This window comes from Pangasianodon hypophthalmus, chromosome 8 (genome assembly GCF_027358585.1).
Source record: "Pangasianodon hypophthalmus isolate fPanHyp1 chromosome 8, fPanHyp1.pri, whole genome shotgun sequence".
Lineage (NCBI taxonomy): Eukaryota > Metazoa > Chordata > Actinopteri > Siluriformes > Pangasiidae > Pangasianodon > Pangasianodon hypophthalmus.
The window spans coordinates 3,490,971-3,509,741 of NC_069717.1; the positions used below are offsets into that span (position 1 = coordinate 3,490,971).

The window sequence follows — 18,771 nt, forward strand, 5'->3', positions numbered from 1 at the left end:
AGAAACCAGATTAACCAATCAGGATTCTGGATTTTTCCTGCTTCTTTCACTAGGTATTTGCCCAGATAGCTACACTCTGAGCATATGGATATCAAGGTGACAGCTTGTGAATTGCTGTAAATATTTTATATAATTTTTTTCATGCATTCACATCTAGGGATATTAATTTATTTTAACTGACTTTATGTGAGTACATATACGGTATGAATGACACACAGATTTATCATGTTCCCTTTTCCATTTAACCTTACGGACATTTTCTGTCACAAATGCTCACAAAGCATGACAAGCTAGCTCAGCCTTTAGCAGTGTTAGGAAATATTCATTAGGTCTTATCAAATTTTCATGCTAACTGCCTTTAAATGCAAAATGTGGACGAGTCCTTGCATCACGAGCACATGAGTTAGAGGTAACTTATTCAGACACACACATACACATACACACATACACACAAAAGCACAGAGGACATCTGAAATGCCAGTGCAGTACTGACAGGAAGGCAGAAGATAATGTGTGTATGTGTGTGCTTATCTTTAGCAATCTACAGAATCAGTGATAAAACTCACTTAATGATCCAATGATCCAAAGAATTAGCTTCATAACATGAAGAAAATCCCATGTCTCATGCAAAATAATTAAGATTGATCTGCTTTTACATCATGGAAACAGAGAGTTGGCAGTTGGTCCTGCCAGAGAACTGATATAAATATTAAAGTCAACTTCTTCCCCTCCTTTTCTTATCTTGCTATCCCAAGTATGAGAATTACAAACACTTGCATATGTCTAGTGTAACACAAACTCAGGACACTTTCCTTGCCCGCCATCAGAGGTTGCAAACATCAGATTACTAGTACAACCTCTGCTATCACCTCCTCGTTTTGGACCGGTTTAGCATTTTATGTGCACTGACTCATTACGAAGTCTTGCCGTCCCTTGCATGTTCTAGCCCCCTGCTTTCTTTGCTTAACAACTTGTGTTGCTTAATTGTTAAATTAACTCTTTGGATTATCATTTGGCCTTGTTTATGTTGCTGGCTGTGTTTCTGACCCTGATTTTGACCTTGATTTTGGATTTTTGGATTTTTCTACTCTGTTCCTGTCTCTAGATCTTTACTAAAGACCTCATTGCACATGGATCGTAACTCTGAGTCCCATATGTTTCATCCAGATCCTGTTTCAGCCATCCTGTGGCCCACAAACTTCCACCGTCGTGAGGCCCACAATCTTCTGCTCTTACCATCCTGAGGCCCATAAACATCTGCTCTTACTATCCAGATTTCCACCAACACCTGCTTCTGCCACTAGGAGACCCATGAAAGCCTATTCCTGCCATCCTGAAAACAGTAAGCTCCAGCTCATATCATCTTGAAACCCATGAGTTTCTGCACCTGCCAAACAGACACACAGAACCTCCTTCTACTATCCAGATGTCAACAAACTCCTAATTCTGCCATCCTGAAGCCCACAAGCTCCTGCTCCTACCATCTTCAGGCTCACAAGTTCCTACACCTACTATCCTGATGACCATGATCTCATACTCCCGCCATCCTGAGGCAAACAATCTTCTGCTTCTACCATCTTGAAGCTAACAAGCTTGTTATCCTGTCACTCTGAAGCCCACATGCTCCTGTTCCTACCATCTTCAGGCCCCAAATTTCTACTCATACTATCCTAGCAACAAACTCCTGCTCATGCTAGCCTGAAGCACACAAGCTCCTGTCCTTGCAAGTATGAGGACCACAAGGTCCAGCTTATACCATCCTGAGGCCCACAAACTCCTGCATTTACAATCCTGAGGTCAACATACTCCTAATCCTGCCATCCGGAAGCCCACAAGCTCCTACTGCACCTACCAAGGTTCTGTCCCTGCCATTCTGAGACCCATAAGCTTCTGCTCCTTCCATCTTCAGGCCCACAAGTTCCTACACCCACTCACTATCCAGAGGCCCATCTATTCAGAGTACCATCAGGCACTGCACCTACCAAGGTTCTATCCCTGCCATTCCGAGACCCATAAGCTTCTGTTCCTGTCATCCTGAAGTGAACAAGCTCCTGTTCCTGTTATCATGAAACATACAAGGTCCTACTCCTGTTATCCTAAAGCATACAAAGTCCTATTCCTGTCATTCTGAGGGTCACAAGTTTTTGCTTCTGCCATTTTGAGGTCCACAAGGTCCTATTCATGCCATCCTGAAAACAATAAGTTTCTGCTCCTACCATGCTGAGATCCGCAAGCACTAGTGTCCATTTAGCGATATGGTTTAATATGCTTCTATATATAAAACCAGTGCAGTGAAAATCAGTATGTTATTGTTGTGTGGTTAACAATATGATCTGTAAATTGAGATGAACTATATACAAAATGAATAAATGTTGTGAATTAATAACAAGCAATATGTCTAACAATGGAATCATATAGATTTACTTCTCAGTGCAGTTCAAACCACCGAATCAGTACACAAACCTTTGTGTGATATCAGTATGAAATAATGTTTATTAAGGTAGGTAATTCAATTATTTCTATACAACACAAAGTACCATCATATGGGCGGACTGTGAAAGGCTGAGATGGGAAAGTGGCTAGAAAAGTGTAGAACTCGGAGGTGTCGTCAGTGTATGACTGTTCAGCTCCGAAACCCGTGACAGTAGGCATTGTGGGACCGAGAGGTTCCAATTAAGAGCTGAAATGCGTAGGATATGTGGTTCTTATTTTATCACTTCAGCTTTGTCTACCCCGAGGGCCTCTGTATTTGCGGTTGCAGGAACCCAAGAGCGTCTCCAGGGCCAGCTTCACGAAGGCCTGGAAGTTATTGCTTCTCTCCCTTCGGCTGTCCTGTGAGAGAAGACATAAAGACAGATACCTTCACTGGAAACACAGGGCAGGTGGAAGAAAAAAAATTCCTGCATAACCTACAGCCTGAAAAATTTTCAACTACGATACTGTATTGTTGGATTGCATCTTCCAGCTTCCACTAATGATCCAGTTGCTTCTTAAAGTCAGTTTAAACCAATAAAAATAATCTATGTTGAATAAAATGATGCAAAGAAATGTAAATATATGTTTGTTAGCATAAATTCATTCACCTTCAGTTTGAAGTTTGACGTCACTTAATTAAATCTAATAAAACTGCAAACAGTGCATTTGTGTCCTCTTCGATCATGAAATATGTGAGTTGTATCCTCTACCTCATCGCAAACTATGTCCAGTTGAAGACAAAATAGCAGTGAGCCATATGGGAGTCGAATGAGTCGACTCTTATTGGTGAGCTGAGTCAAATGATCTGACTCACTGAAAACAGCTGACATTCCCATCGCTAATATGGTTAACCCTTGGGCTTTGTATTTTCCCAGAATGATCTGTAATGTTCGTGTATAAGTTGTGTGACGTTTTCATTTTATACTATCGATTGTTTCTAATAAGCAACCAAATGCAGAAAGCAATATAGGTTTAAACTGAAATAAAATACCAATCCAATTTGTACTGATGTGCTGCAGTGCAGTCAATGCTTACCTCCTTGCTTCTTGTTGTCATTTCCTTTCTGATCACCTTTCTTCGGCTGATCTTTAGGACTCTGAGGTGGCTATGCAGTGAAAATAAGGACACAAAGTGCTATTTAGTGTCACCAATAAACTTTTCTTGTATATAATTATGCATGAGCATGGGAGTGTTCAGCATGGCTGGCTGAAAAGAGCTGACTCCAAACAGCTGCCTTCTAAAGCGAACTGGGGATTAATTTAACACTGGTGATGAACTATTAGGGAGAATTTGCTGTGTGGGCAGAGATATTTAAGAGGCTGTAGCTGTTTACCTTGGTGGTGGATTTCTTGTCCGACTTGTTACCTGTAAAGAATTAAAAAACAAAAATGGCATGAGAGTGAACTTAAAATCATCTTATTAAGCTCAGGTTGTTCATCATCCATGGTTTAAAATATATACATATCATTATGAAAAGTTATGAAGAGTTTCCTCATACTCTAAAAATAATCTCCCAGTATACCTTTCCCAGGCATTTTGGCTATGCTCCAATGTTCACACGTCCTCTTTGAAAATGCAGTACCAGTCCTGACCTGCTTTGCACATTTATTGCTTTGGACGGTGAATGGCTCCGCTCCCGGGGCCCCTTCGGGAAAAAGCGCAGGGAAAAAATCAAAGAGCTCCGTCAGCTGCGGTTCGGCACGGCCCTGGCTCTTTCCTCTGCTGAGCTCAGGTCAAACCATGTACGCTCGGCCAACTATTGTACACTTAATCCTTTTTATTGTTAATAACATGATGGATGTTTCATTCTTATTGCTTACTTTGTACTGAAAAACAAAACAGAGTGCAAAATATCAATTGGAAAGAGACATCCTAAGGGGGGAAATGTATTTTTTATGCACCTTTACACTGCAACACTGTCTCACAGTAGCTCGAGCTGCAAATATTATATTAATTCATTCAACGTATTCATTCCAATATGTTGTTTCTATAGCAACAAGATTTTAACATTTTTTGAAGGAGTCTGCAGTGTCAAAGGTAAAAGCTGTAAATTTATACTATAATGGCTGGTAATAGCTGCCATAATTTAAGTGATAACACAAGGAACTAACTCGTTTCAACAGTAAATGTGACTGTAAACGGATAAAAAGCATGACATGTCGTTCTGTCATTCTAATAAATAAAAATTTGCAATTGTCAGCAAACTGATGTGATATGAGAGATAAGACTTCAGGATGAGCTGTTATTAGGAAAAATAATTGACTTTGCTGGGGTAAGAATAATATAAATAGTTATAAATAGACCAGGAGAATATTTTTGATTGGTCAGTGGAATAAATACTGCAAATAAGTCTTTTAACATTTATTTAAGTCACTGGGTTTGTATTGTGACAGCTACTTGTTATTTAAAGCTAAATTTATAGCACACATATTTAAAGAGAAATTCAGGGTGTAACTGTGGTGTAATTAATTTCTAGGCTTTAAAAACATTATACAGACTACAGATGGTTTAATGAAATTATGAATTGTAGTTTTATCTTCATTTGATATCGACATAAATAAATGGACATAAATGGACATAAATCTTAATATATTGTTATTTGATTTCAAAATTTTGGCCTAATACTTTTTTGTCACTGATTTCACTTTTACTATAAACTAACAAAAAAAAAGCCAACACGCTGAAACTTCTCTTTTAGACACTTTGTACAATATCATTTTAAAATTTAAAAAAACTCCAAACACCAACCCAAAGAAATGCCACTGAATAATGAACATTACACTGCAAGTGAACCGTAAACACTGTTAAAAGCAAACATTTCATTGTCATCTCAAGCCATGAGGTGATCTGAACAATCATTTAAACCAGATTCTCTCCTTCCAGACTTTCCTCCCTGATATTTATGTTGTGAGCTTGTAGTGTTTATTCATGTCATTGTTTTTTTGCTCATTTACAGCTTATTTAACAGCTCGCTGGTGACAAATTTACAGAAAATCCAGCGAGTAACTGCAGTGTAATGGGGCAATAAATGTAGACATTGGGGGGAAAATTGATTCAGGCTTTATAATTTTATGGCTGCTGCTCACCTTTTAAATCTCTTTTATTTTCGGTCGGACCTGCAGAATGACATCAAATCATCTGTCATTTAGTGGAATTACAATTACTGCTCCCTTAGTCACTTGTAGATTTTAAGAACTCATTTAAGGTATCTGGTTTCATCTCGTTTCATCTTCATGTTAGTTTACTAGCTTTCAGATAATATTTATGCAAAAGCTTGTGGTGCTATTATAAAATAATAATAATAATAATAATAATAATAATAATAATAATAATAATAATTATTATTATTATTATTATAAGCATTGGAAAATAATTTGTATTTTATTAGCAAATTCTTACCTTATTTTAATTCAATATTCTTTTACTATTATTATTATTATTATTATCAAATTATTATTTTATTCTTTACTAAAATACTACTACTATTTTACTATTTAAGAAATGTAGTATTAAAATGTAATATTGCTACATTATATTAGGTCTTTTACATTGTGAATACTAAAATATAACAATTTAATGAAAAAAATAATGTATAAATAAATATTGTAGAATTTGATATTTCTTTGTACTAGGTACTGTAGCTCTATTATTTTAATGTTTATTCTTATTTTAATTTGTATTTACGTATATATAGATTTATTTTTTATACTTATACACAACTCACGATGTTTTCTTTTGTGACTTATTTCTACTTTCAATTTAACCTTAAATATATTTATATATTTATATTAAACATATAAAAATACAGGGAGTATCTGCAGTATAATTGGTAATAAATGTATTATAAATGTCTGTATTTTCCAAATACTAATGTGTTATATGTTATTTAATTTATTTGAATTTTAAATCATCTTAAATCATCTCATTACCAGAAACCAGGTTGTGGGTATAATTGATTTTTCACTTTAGATTTGAATTTTTCTGGATTTTTCGGTACTATTATCACTATTCTATTTAATGCGCACTCATAAACAGTGCGTATGTAAATGAGCACTCCTCCTGCAGCGCACTCTTTAGTACGCTAGTATGTGAGTGCGGATGTTGCCATGGTGACCTGCGTAATTCCAGGCGTAGGGAGCCTGTCCGCGTCACGTGACCTCCTCCTCCGTCCGTTCCGTTCAGTTCCGGGGGGGAAAATGTTCCGGTGAGGAATTGAAGGTAGGTGTTTATTAGCAAGAAAAATAACCGTTTTTAAGTCTGTGCAAAAGACGTATATACATCCACAGTGATGTCATGTTGTGTCTTTGGGTAGCTGACATCATTTAGTCGCCTGGCTTCCGTCTGTCACAGCGGCTAAGCTAGTTAGCATCTCTGCTGGTTTCCTTAGCATTGAGCTGAGACTAGCTTCAGAGCATCACTGGCTTTTTTTTTTTTTTTTGGAGGATTTCTGATAAATAAAAACAACGCCGAGGGGATTAATAACTGCTTCAGCATGAGTGACTCACCTGTACTGCAATGTGTATGATAAATTTTACTTTCTTTACAGTTAGCTATAATAAGCTAAGCTAAACTAAGCTAGGATAGCTGTCCTGCCCTATTTGTCGTATCCGGAAAACAGGAAGGAAAACACTAGGAGACACCTTATATAGCTGCGCTTTTGCTTTTACTATTATTATTATTTTTTTTATGTCTTTTTATGAGCTTGTTTTTGTCCTCTTTCTCTTCAGGTGCCTCTCAGTTTGTGTGGTATGGCTGCAGTGTGGCAGCAGGTGCTGGCAGTGGACGCAAGGTGAGCGGAAATCATCAGGATGGAATAACAGCTAGTCAGAGAAAAACTAGCCGAAAAGGCACGCCCTAGAAGTCACTGGATGACGCAATCGCCTCATTTGCATATTCATTGATTTCATCCTGATCATTTGCATATCAAATTACAAATCTGGGTGATTTTTCTGAAGATACTTAGAATAGAATAGTTTTTTGTTTGTTTGTTTGTTTGTTTGTTTTTCCAAAATGGAAAATAATAATAACAGAACGAAGCTGTCTTTAGTCACGGCACCACAAACAAATCTTGTACATATTTACGAAATATTATATTTTCTATCAAGAATGCAGACAGAATGAAGCCGTATTTTATTACTGTTAATTTTATCTAAAATGAGAGTTTAAGATAGATAGATAGATAGATATATGATTTTGTTAATCTCAGTGCAAGTGCAAGGACAGGAAATTAGCGTTGATCATTATTTAGTCAGTGGGAAGAACGACGATCAGGGATTGGTCAGTGTGAAGAACGAAGATCAGGGATTGGTCAGTGTGAAGAACGAAGATCAGGGATTGGTCAGTGTGAAGAACGAAGATCAGGGATTGGTCAGTGGGAGGAACGGTGATCAGGGATTGGTCAGTGTGAAGAATGACGATCAGGGATTGGTCAGTGTGAAGAATGACGATCAGGGATTGGTCAGTGTGAAGAATGACGATCAGGGATTGGTCAGTGGGAGAAACGGTGATCAGGGATTGGTCAGTGTGAAGATTGATGATCAGGGATTGGTCAGTGTGAAGAATGACGATCAGAGATTGGTCAATGGAACGAGTGATGATCAGGGATTGGTCAGTGTGAAGAATGACGATCAGGGATTGGTCAGTGGGAGGAACGGTGATCAGGGATTGGTCAGTGTGAAGAATGACGATCAGGGATTGGTCAGTGGAATGAGTGATGATCAAGGATTGGTCATTGTGAAGAATGACGATCGGGGATTGGTCAGTGGGAAGAATGACGATCAGGGATTGGTCAGTGTGAAGAATGACGATCAGGGATTGGTCGATAGGAATATCGGCTCGCATACTCAGCAGGCTTTACACGCTGCTGGTGAGTCGACTGAACCTGCTCTCTCAACTGAGATGTGAGCTGAAAAGCCTATCGATTGCAGGACAGTCGCTAAAGTCTGCTCAAAAACTTGGTAGTTTTATCACTGGGCTCCTTTTATTTTTAAAATTAAAGTCACTAAAGGGGTCTAAACGTCACCAAATCTAGTGACCAGTCAATAAGTTGGCATCACCAATACACTCACCTAAAGGAAACCTCCACCCTGAAACACACATTACATGTATTTATATCAAAATATTTGTGATGTGAATTAGAAGTTAGAAATTTGCAGTTAAGTGAGTTTCACATGTGAGCAAACGTCTGAAATTCGAAATGAAGTGCACGTAAAATCCGTAAAAAGCATTCAGTCACTCTTGGTAATTCACTTTTATAGATTCACTTTCAAAATAACATCCGGGTAACATAGCAGAAATGGTCTCCACACACACACACACACACACACACACACACACAGAGCATATTGCAGCACAGTAGGCAGCTGAAATGCAAGTGAGTGCGTGGATTTTCCCAGCCAAGATTTACAGGATGAAAAACGTTCCTCGCCTCTTTTAATACAGCGGAAACCAAAATAAACATTCTAACGTTTTAAATAAGATTCAGTTAGACAACTTTGCTATGATATTAATGACAGTATATATCATTTAGATGTTTGATGATAGTTAGAAGGGTTCTGTGTTTGCTTTTGCTTCGATGTTATTTTAAATGTGAATGCAGAAATGTCCACTGCTGGAGAGACTGAATGCTTTTTGAAAACTGTCTTCATTTTCAATTTTCAGTTGCATACACTTATTTCAGTTTCAGAGTTTAGAAATTAAATTTATTTTAAAAGAAATCTGTTTTGGATGGTATGGTACAAATTCAAAATAATATAAAAAATAGATCTCTCACATTCTCTCTCTATCTCTCTCTCTCCCTCTCTTTTTTCTTGTCTTCCCCAATCCAGGTACAATGCTTACCGCACTCCTACGTTCCCCCAGTTCCGCACGCAGTACATCCGCCGGCGTAGCCAGCTGCTCCGCGAGAACGCTAAGTGTGGCTTTGAGCCAGTGCTGCGCAGGCAGTACCTGCGTCTGCGCAGCCAGCTGCTCGCCCTGCGCTACGGCCCGCTGTCCGAGCAAAGCAGCTTCAGAGCCAGCAGCGTGCGCAGCTCCCGCACCACACTGGACCGCATGGAGGTTAGGCTCCTCAAGGCCCACTGAGAACCTGACAAAGCGTTCACTGAGGAAAAAAATACGGTCAAAACGAACACAAATTAACTAACTAACGCAGTATAAACATATCCTTCAGTGATGAGACAATTTGGAGTTGGAATTTTTAGCCAGCCATTACTTATTAAATTACATTGATTGAATATTGAGCGACAATGCAGTAGCTGTTAATCTTGTCCATGATTGTCCAGTGTAATCACATTAAAGGGGAACAGTCATGCTGATGATGAAACCACACTGATGGATGTACTCACAAATGTGACAACCATTACCATCATGGTCTGCATGTTTAAAGAAGTTGGGCCAGAGCAGTGCTTCTAAGACTGCATTAAGACTGTGTTTCCAGCAGAGGTGCCAATATTTACAGTTTAGCTCTAGCATTTACAATATCTGACTTTTTCCTGCAATGACACAGGAGACACCAGAAAACTATGCTCTTCTGCCTTTTTTTTAGTTGGAGCAGCAGTCAGAATTCACTGAAGGGGAAAGGACATGTGATGTAAAAGATGCACATTTGGTGCTGATAGTGGATATTTTCGCTTCCAGAGTGTAATTTAACGTGTCACTTCACAAACGTTGGCCTTCTGAGCTAATAGAAAGTGGTGAATCTGCTTACTATTAATTTGCATCACACCAGACTGTTGCCTCACTGTCTTCTTACTGTTGCTTGGGTCACATCCACAGACACATTCATCTTTTTTTTCTGTTTTGCCCGGAGATGGCGTTTGCAAATCCCGACGATCACATGGGAGTCAATGAGAGCAAAATTGGCTGTGTTCTCTCTCCCCTGTCTATCACAGCGACGCTAGCCAATCATATTAGCTCATGTATGTGGAAGAGGGTTGATAGCTCTTTCCTCCAAGTGTGCCCCGTGACGCAGATCTGGTTAACTGGCTTCACTTGTCTCAGAGGAACCACGTGATAGCCTTTGCCTGGTTGGTTGCTGTTGTATGATAGAGGGGAGATGGCTGGTGAGTAGGAATTGGCCAAAAATTAGGGGGAAAAAATAAATAGACATTGGTTGGCACTCATTTAATTACTATGACTATCAGTGCCATGTCTCTTTTTACATACTGACTGGGGAGAAAAAAGTTTGCGCTTGAACTGCTGGGATAGAGGATAGACCATGCACACCATGATAGTTGTTTTTTGGCATTTATTCCTTTTGCAGATTTTTTCCCCAACATTGCTTTAATGTGAATATCACAATTGTTTCAAAGTTTTGCCACAATGAAGCACTTACTACTGTTACAAAATTAGCTAAGCCTGACTGGTCCCCTTTAAACTCTGGGATTTTGCATGGGTTTTGTGTGTGTGTGTTTGTGTGATTAACAGTTTTAGCTCTTATAGAGACTGCTGGTGTTGTCGGTAAATGTTTCTACCATTCGCATGAGTTAATGTAGACATAAAGCACCGAAGAACTCTCCATGACTTTCTTTTCTTTTCATCTTGTATCTCTTTCTGTATTGTTTTTGAGAATTCTCATTTTTGAGAATGAAGCAGTAAAATAAACAAGCATGTAGGAAAAACACTCTTTTTCTACTTTAGTGAAGCTTCTCTTTCCACCTGGCCTAACCCGGCCTACTCCCCTTGCTCTCTTTTATTTGCATGTCTACACTTCCCATGTCTCTCTTTATTATTCCCTCTGTCCTGTCTCTCTCTCATCACTTTCTCTCTCTCTCTTTCTCTCTCTCTCTCTCTCTCTCTCTCTCTCTCTGTCTCTTTGCTCCAGGACTTTGAGGAAGACTCCAGGGCTCAGGGCACTCGAGGTCACCGTCGTTCAGTGAGCCGTGGTTCATATCAGCTGCAGGCCCAGATGAACAGGGCAGTGTACGAGGAGAGGTACAGTATTGTTTGATTGCACAATTCTGCATTCACTGGAACACAACAAGGTTTGTCTAAAAATGTTACGAGATGGCTGGAAACGGGCGAGGAAATATAAATATAAATATAAAAATATCATATCGCGGGTACATGAAGACAGTTCTACAATAAACCATAATATGTATTGTATTCTTACATACAATAATTTAATTATACTATTTATTAAAGTGTGCAAAATGAAATTTAACACTGAAAACTAGGGATAATGTACAAAGCAGACTTGCCAACCTTCATACATAGGAGCTCTGCATTTTAACATTGGTGTACGCTGCTACAAAGGAGAAGTCTTTTGTTCTCACCAGTATATATATTCTTTAAAAAGCTACCTCTTCCTGTTGAGCTACAGTTACTGTTCATTGCACATGTCTTACATTCACTGTCTATGCATCTATTGTCTCTCTTTTGTCTACTGTGTTTAGAGAAGTAGCCTGATAGTGTTTCATCATACTGAACAATCCTTGCATTGGTATAATGACAATAAAGTTGAATTGAATTGACTTGAATATCATCATATTGCTCAGCACTAATGCATACACTATAGAAGTTTCTTAAACATTTTACAGGGGCTTTGTATTTGTGTTTTCAGGCCTCCAGGCAGCCTGGTGCCCACCTCGGTGGCGGAGGCAAGTCGCGCCATGGCAGGCGACACCACTCTGAGTGAGAATTACGCCTTCGCTGGCATGCATCACATCTTCGACCAACACGTCGACTCAGCTGGTAATTAACACCAGAGGTGTCAAAGTTTTATTTTACCCTGATTTATCAGCGTGTGGCTGTATATTAAATTATATTATAGTATGTTAGATTATATCTGCTCCCGTTTTGCCTCCTCAGTCCCTCGCTTGCAGTTTGCCAACGACGACAAGCACCTCCTTGCTTGCTGCTCCTTGGACGGGACCTTGTCAATCATGACACTGTCCCCGCCTCCCCCGACCGTTAAGGTGACGCTGAGAGGGCATGCGGGTCCTGTGACTGACTTCGCCTGGTCGCTTAGCAATGACATCATCGTGTCCACGTCGCTGGACGGCACACTGCGTATCTGGAACACAGAGGACGGGCGATGTATCCGCGAGGTTGCTGACCCGGAGACGAGTGAGCTCCTTTGCTGCACGTTCCAGCCCATGAATAACAACCTCACTGTGGTGAGTGCTGAAGTTCAGACACAAGCTGTAAAAATCCCACTATAGGAGAAATAAGTGACTGTCTTCATTTCTGTTTCACTTGCTACAGATTACTGTCATGGGAAAAGAAAGAAAAAGAAAGTACACCCTCCTTCAATTCTAAAAGTTTTTATTTATCAGTGCCTCAATAAAAATTGTGTGGTCCTCAACAACTTCTATAAACAAACAAATAACCTCAGGTGACAACAACAACAAAAAAAAAAACACAGCAGATTTCAACATTTTTTCCAAAAAGTAAACCAACATTCAGAAACCAGGTGGGGAAAAAATAAGTACACCCTATAATTCAGTAAAATGTAGAACCACCTTTAGCAACAATAACTAGAAGTTTTCAGTCTCTCACATCATTTTGGAGAAATTGTGGCCCACTCTTCTTGACAGCATTGCTTCAGTTCATTGATGTTTGAGGGCATTCGTTTATGCACAGCTCTCTTAATATCCCGACACAACATCTCATTAGAGTTGAGGTCTAGACTTTGACTTGGCCATCCCAGCACCTTGATTTTTTTTTTCTTCTTTAGCCAATCAGCTGTCACTTTGCTGGTATGCTTGGGATCATTGTCCTGTTGGATGATCCAATTTCAGCCCAGCTCAAGTTGCATAACTGATGTCCTCACATTTGTCTCAAGAATATTCTGGCCTGTTGAGTTCAGCGTTGTCTTAATGACTGCAAGTTTCCCAGGTCCTGTGGATGCAAAACAAACCCAAATCATCACCCCACCACCACCAGGCTTCACAGTTGGTATGGATTAACTAATCTTGTGCATTTCATTAGTAACATCTGGCTGCTGATTACTCTCTTAATGTTTGTGGAAGTAGGAAGGATGTACTTATTTTTTCCCCACGTGGTTTCTGAAATTTTTTTTTGTTGTAACCTGAGGTTATACATTTGTTTATAGAAGTTGGTGAGGACCACACAATTATTATTCAAGCACTGATCAATGAAAAGGAGGGTGTACTTTCTTTTTCCTATGACTGTATGCAAGTCGTTAAAGCTGTGGACTGTGTGTGTGTGTGTGTGTGTGTATACCCACTCGTGTTTTCTGTACAGGTCGGAAACAGTAAGCACCTGCTGCAGGTGGTGAACATCTCTACGGGAAAGAAAGTCAAAGGAGGCTCGAGTAAACTGACCGGCCGTGTGCTGTCTCTGTCGTTTGATGCCCCAGGGAGGATCCTGTGGGCCGGGGATGACCGAGGGAGCATATTCTCCTTCCTCTTTGACATGGCCACAGGTAAGGAGACCTGCCCTTTCAGTTCCGCATCGTGATTTTGGAGACCCGAACATTTTCTGTCCATACGTATCAGATAGCTGACAAGCAGAATATGAAGAGGGATGATTTGAAACAAAGAAAACAATGAGCTGTGCAGAACATGGTGTCTCTAGGATTTAGGACTCAAAAATATTAACACTGACATCATCAATAAATGAAGGCTGGAGGAAGAGAGTGAGCATTGTGCTGTTAATTTCTTCCTGTGAGATCCAAACTAAACTCATTGTTAATAAATCTATTAATAGTGTTCATGAATATGTATAGATACTGCTAGGGATATTTGCATTTCCTTCACTCGTTTTCTCCAGCTCATGGAAGGATGTGTAGGTATTGTCTCTCTGCAGTGCGGTATAACTGATACTGTCTTGCACAGGATCAGGAGTCTCTGCAGAGCTCTGTAATAACTCCCTAGTTGTCACCGGAAGGAAATGATTTGGGACTCCGTTCCTTTTTGACAGGTTATATTTCTTTAACAGAAAATGAAAGTTCCTCATAACATCCTCTAGGACAAACTCTTCAAATTTGTGATTGGATTTTGGCGTCTCAAGTGAGATTAAATCCTAGAAACAGCCAATGACATGGCAGGATTTCAAGGTTTAGTAACAGCTAGAAGACCCACTTCTGGTTGGTATCTTATGAGACCAGGGTGTTTCAGTTCATTGAGAACTGTCAATAACACCTCTGCAGTGTGAGCAGTACGAAATCGACACTCAGAAAACAGACAAATATCCAGCCGATGTCTTTACACTGGGCCTTATTTGTCAATCATTATGTAAAGTTGTGTTCAAAGCAAGCTAAAATTTTTCTATCAGATTTACAAAAGTTTCACTAAATTTAATTTCATGCTTACGTGTGTATGTTGATGCCAAACAGCTGTAAATTACCAAGTGCATTCACGGCACTGCTGATTTACGTTTAGTCACGCCATAAAAGACAAAGCTCACAGTGAGCTGAATGCGACAAAATGTGAAATCAACAAAATGTGAAATCAACATGTGACAAAAGTGAAATCAGATTTTAGCCAAAATCTAAATCTTCCAGTAATGCAGCTCAGCCATTGCAGCTAACGCTTCCTCCTTTTATAGCGTGCTTTTACTTTTGTCCTGATTGAATAGCTAGTCTTATTTGTCTTAATTTATCGATCACATTTTTGTTTTGGATCACTTTCTATCAAGTCATTAATATTTTACAATATTTGTGTTACATTGAAATAAATATACAATTAAAGAACATAATTCTTATATATAATGTGTATTAAAAATGGTAGTAACTTACCCATTATATGATTTGAAGCTGATCAATTGATGTTTACATTAGAAAGTCTCATTATAAAATAAATTTACACAAACTCACTAGTGAAATGTAGGATATGAATGTTTTCCTGATCTAACTGGATTTTCACAAATACCGCATTTCTTGTGTAAACACTCCTGCGAACAGTTTACGAATAACTTTTTATTGTTGTTTATGATCACTGTTATTGTATAAGATAATCTACATGTATGTCCTACCTGGCTAAACGATACATCTGTGAAGTCCATGAAGCACAGGAGGAATGTTCGTGAAGATGAATTTGATTATCACATGACAAAAGTGTAGAAGTATAAGAAATATTCCAAAGAGCTCGGTCTAAAAATGACAGTGTGGTGATGTCTTTACAAGTATGACATGAGTCGCGTGTTAGAGTGTTGTTTGTGTGTTATCTGTGCAGTGTGTGTGTGTACTGAAGTTGTGTTGTTGAACAGGGAAGCTGACTAAAGCTAAGAGGTTGGTGGTGAGTGAAGGAAGCCCCATCTCAAGCATCTCAGCTCGCTCGTGGATCAGCCGAGAGGCTCGGGACCCGTCTCTGCTCATCAACGCCTGCGTCAACAAGCTGCTGCTCTACAGGTCAGAACACACACACACACTTACTCACACACCCAAACATATGATTCAGGATTAACATAATGAATTTTAAGTCAATCAACAGAAGGAAGAATATGCATATAATAAAACAATACATGTATAAAGAACTGTAACGTTAACGGTCCGTGAGATGATGAATGTGGTTATGGCTCTGCAGGGTTGTGGATAATGAAGGCACGCTGCAGCTGAAGAGGAGTTTCCCCATCCAGCATGGCTCACAGCATCTCCACAGCATCTTCTGTCCACTCATGTCCTTCAGGCAGGGGGCCTGCGTCGGTAAGGGTTACCGTACAAATATCTGCACCACCATCAACACACACATTTAAATAACTCAACGATAACATCTGCATATTTATTTATTTATCAGAACATTATTATGTGGGTTCAGTGACCAGTCACATGGTCTGTTGTCCAGTACTCGAAAGTCTTTAGCTGCGTCCTTTCATTGTGATTTCATTTACATTTACACTCCAAATATATGACGTCTGTTTCAGTCTCACCTCATAACATCCAAAGGGTTTTCCCAGACCACCACATATATACACATTAAGCCACATTTTGTAATGTTTTATAAAAAAAAGAAAACAGGTGTAATCCATATTTTGGTGATTTTTGGGACCAACTTTGGGACCTGGGGGCTGTGGAGCGTGTAACCTCAACCATCATGTAGTCGCTCATCCTCTTGTGTAGAAACTGCACTAAGGAAAAAACTGATTCTGGTTATCCAAGATGGCCGCCTCCATAATGTTAGAGTGGTTGAGCAGATGGTGAGGTTTTGCTCATGTTTATAGATTACAGTAAGAACTGGATGTGGTTTAATTTACAGAAAGGATTTTAGGTGAGGCAGACATCCATTACGTGTAGCTAAAGAAGCAAATTTTACTCACCAAACATGTCCTGGCTGAGTGATTACATTTAAGGTGAATTTTAAATGATCATGAACCATATACTACTACATTACATTCTGTGTACAGTGTGTTTATGATTCTCTTCCTCACACAGTGACCGGCAGTGAGGATGCGTGCGTTTACTTCTTTGACGTGGAGCGCAACACTAAGGCCATTGTAAACAAGCTGCAAGGCCACAGCGGCCCCGTGCTCGACGTCAGCTTCAACTGTGACGAGAGTCTGCTGGCCTCCTCCGACGCCACAGGCATGGTCATCATCTGGAGACGCGAGCAGAAGTAACTGCAGAAGCTTCCAACTGCAACAGCAGCTTCAGTCGTGTGCAATGTAGAAATTTACAACCCGGCCCTTACGGAGCCGATCTGCTGTCTGGTCTTGTGCTGATTTGTTAAAGATCAAACTGAGCTTTTTGTGTGTCCGATGTTTCACTATCTGTCATCCCTGTGTGATGTTTTTAGATTAGACTGAGTGTGACGCTTGCTTGAGACACGTGCATCAGAATGTATGAATTAAGGGATCAATGAGAGCGAGAGAGAGAGAGAGAGGTATTTAATACTGGTATGCTGAGGATAATGTGATCTGTGATATGTGTGTGTGTGTGTGTGTGTGTGTGTGTGTGTGTCCTTGAAAGAGAAATTATATTAATGTTTAACACTGATGAGCTCATGCTGGCTTATAAGATAACACTGTTGTATTTATGCCTTGTTAAGAAGTAATACATTTCATCCCCCAGCCTGATTCTGTTTTGTATTTCCTGCTTCTTTATGAATCCTGTCCTCGATGATATCATTTACTTGAAGTAAGATAACGGCTGTGAGATGACTTCACACCAGTGTATGTAAGTAAGTAAGTAAGAAATAAAACACTCTCGGTCATGCTGTCAGAGGAAAATAATCATCGTTGGGATGGGGTGATGAACTGGAGTTACTGTTACCAGCCTGAAGTGGCTGTGATGTCATAGCACATCCATATGGCATGTCATACTATTTATCCGTTTATAGTTACGTTTAATGGTGTAGAATGGTTGCAAAACAAGTTAGTTCCTGTTATCATTTACGTTATAGCAGCTATAAACAGTCGCCAGCCTGTATTTTTCTCTCTCTTTTGAAGTTAATAAGACCAAAAAAACAGCTTGTCATGTTACCAAGAAACCACAAAGCACAAGATCATGGAGACTTTCTCGTGTCAGAGTGCTGACACTGGAGACTCCTTCCGTAAATACCAAATAAACGTCTCCTTACAGAAAACTTCATATCAACAAATACACATCTTTCATTAAACAAAATCTAATTTTTAATGTATTTATTGTAAGTCTTAGATTATTTGGAGTGTCCACCATGTAAGAACCTGTGAATGGGCTGTTACTATGGAAACGATAACCTATTCAAACAGGTGCATTAATATAAACATTGCATTAACTACACCGAGTGGCTTCCATTAAAATGATCCCTTAATGTTCACGAATGGGGTGAAGAGAGTAAGAGCTAACACATGTACAACAACAGAAGGGCTACAGGTAGTATGTAAAATGCACCTGTATGAGTAGGTGGACCTGATGAAAGCAAATATCTCTAGCTACAGAACAAAAAGTCCATGGGGTGGAGTCGGATCTGATCCAGCTCCTCCTACCTGGGCAGAGTCGAGCAGTCCAAAACACCAGCAGGTGGAGAGTGTGTTTAATGTGGTGTTTTGTGTTCTACAGCTTTGTGATGGTTAGGGGTTGGGACTATGGGAGGAGTTGGATCAGATCCAGCTCCACCCCTTGGACTTTTGGTTCTGCAGTAATGACTATCTCGAAAAAAATGGGCAGTGAGTTTAGATACAAGAGTGGTGGAGCAATTAAAACAACCACTGCATGCATTTGCACTAAACATATTTGTTCCATTAGAGAGCCTCTCTGATTTCTCAGGTGTTTCTGGGTAGAAATAAATAATCCATCCGCCATCATCCGCCATCTTTCCTCTTAAGGAAAGTAGGTTTCGTCCAATCAGAATACCCGGATGACAACGCTGTTTTTTTTTTTTTTTTTACAAAAAAGTAATAACCCACGTTAAAAAT

At 39.5% G+C, this 18,771-nt stretch overlaps 1 protein-coding gene and 1 long non-coding RNA gene across 2 annotated transcripts; one reads left to right on the forward strand and one right to left on the reverse strand.

Annotated features, from left to right (window-relative positions):
- Nucleotides 1–2,423: 2,423 nt before the first annotated feature.
- Nucleotides 2,424–4,294, reverse strand: LOC113535018 (uncharacterized). The gene is made up of 4 exons (XR_003403554.3): nt 3,998–4,294; nt 3,809–3,840; nt 3,511–3,580; nt 2,424–2,832 (listed from the first exon to the last, which is right to left on the reverse strand). It is a non-coding gene; the product is annotated as an uncharacterized LOC113535018 (long non-coding RNA).
- A 2,303-nt stretch (nt 4,295–6,597) lies between these two features.
- On the forward strand, nt 6,598–17,451 carry wdr13 (WD repeat domain 13). The gene is made up of 10 exons (XM_026928075.3): nt 6,598–6,693; nt 7,203–7,264; nt 9,303–9,534; nt 11,300–11,409; nt 12,038–12,168; nt 12,286–12,593; nt 13,684–13,864; nt 15,649–15,790; nt 15,966–16,084; nt 16,811–17,451. Exons 2-10 carry the CDS (start codon nt 7,224–7,226, stop codon nt 16,993–16,995), a joined length of 1,449 nt encoding a protein of 482 aa, XP_026783876.1. The 5' UTR covers nt 6,598–6,693; nt 7,203–7,223; the 3' UTR covers nt 16,996–17,451.
- The last annotated feature ends 1,320 nt before the right edge of the window (nt 17,452–18,771 follow it).

What these genes read in the sequence shown, in the direction of transcription:
- wdr13 (XM_026928075.3), top strand. Translation starts at nt 7,224, where the DNA reads ATGGCTGCAGTGTGGCAGCAGGTGCTGGCAGTGGACGCAAG. An exon ending in TGAATAACAACCTCACTGTG is followed by an intron (nt 12,594 to 13,683) that starts GTGAGTGCTGAA and finishes TTTTCTGTACAG; the next exon opens with GTCGGAAACAGTAAGCACCT. An exon ending in AACAAGCTGCTGCTCTACAG is followed by an intron (nt 15,791 to 15,965) that starts GTCAGAACACAC and finishes ATGGCTCTGCAG; the next exon opens with GGTTGTGGATAATGAAGGCA.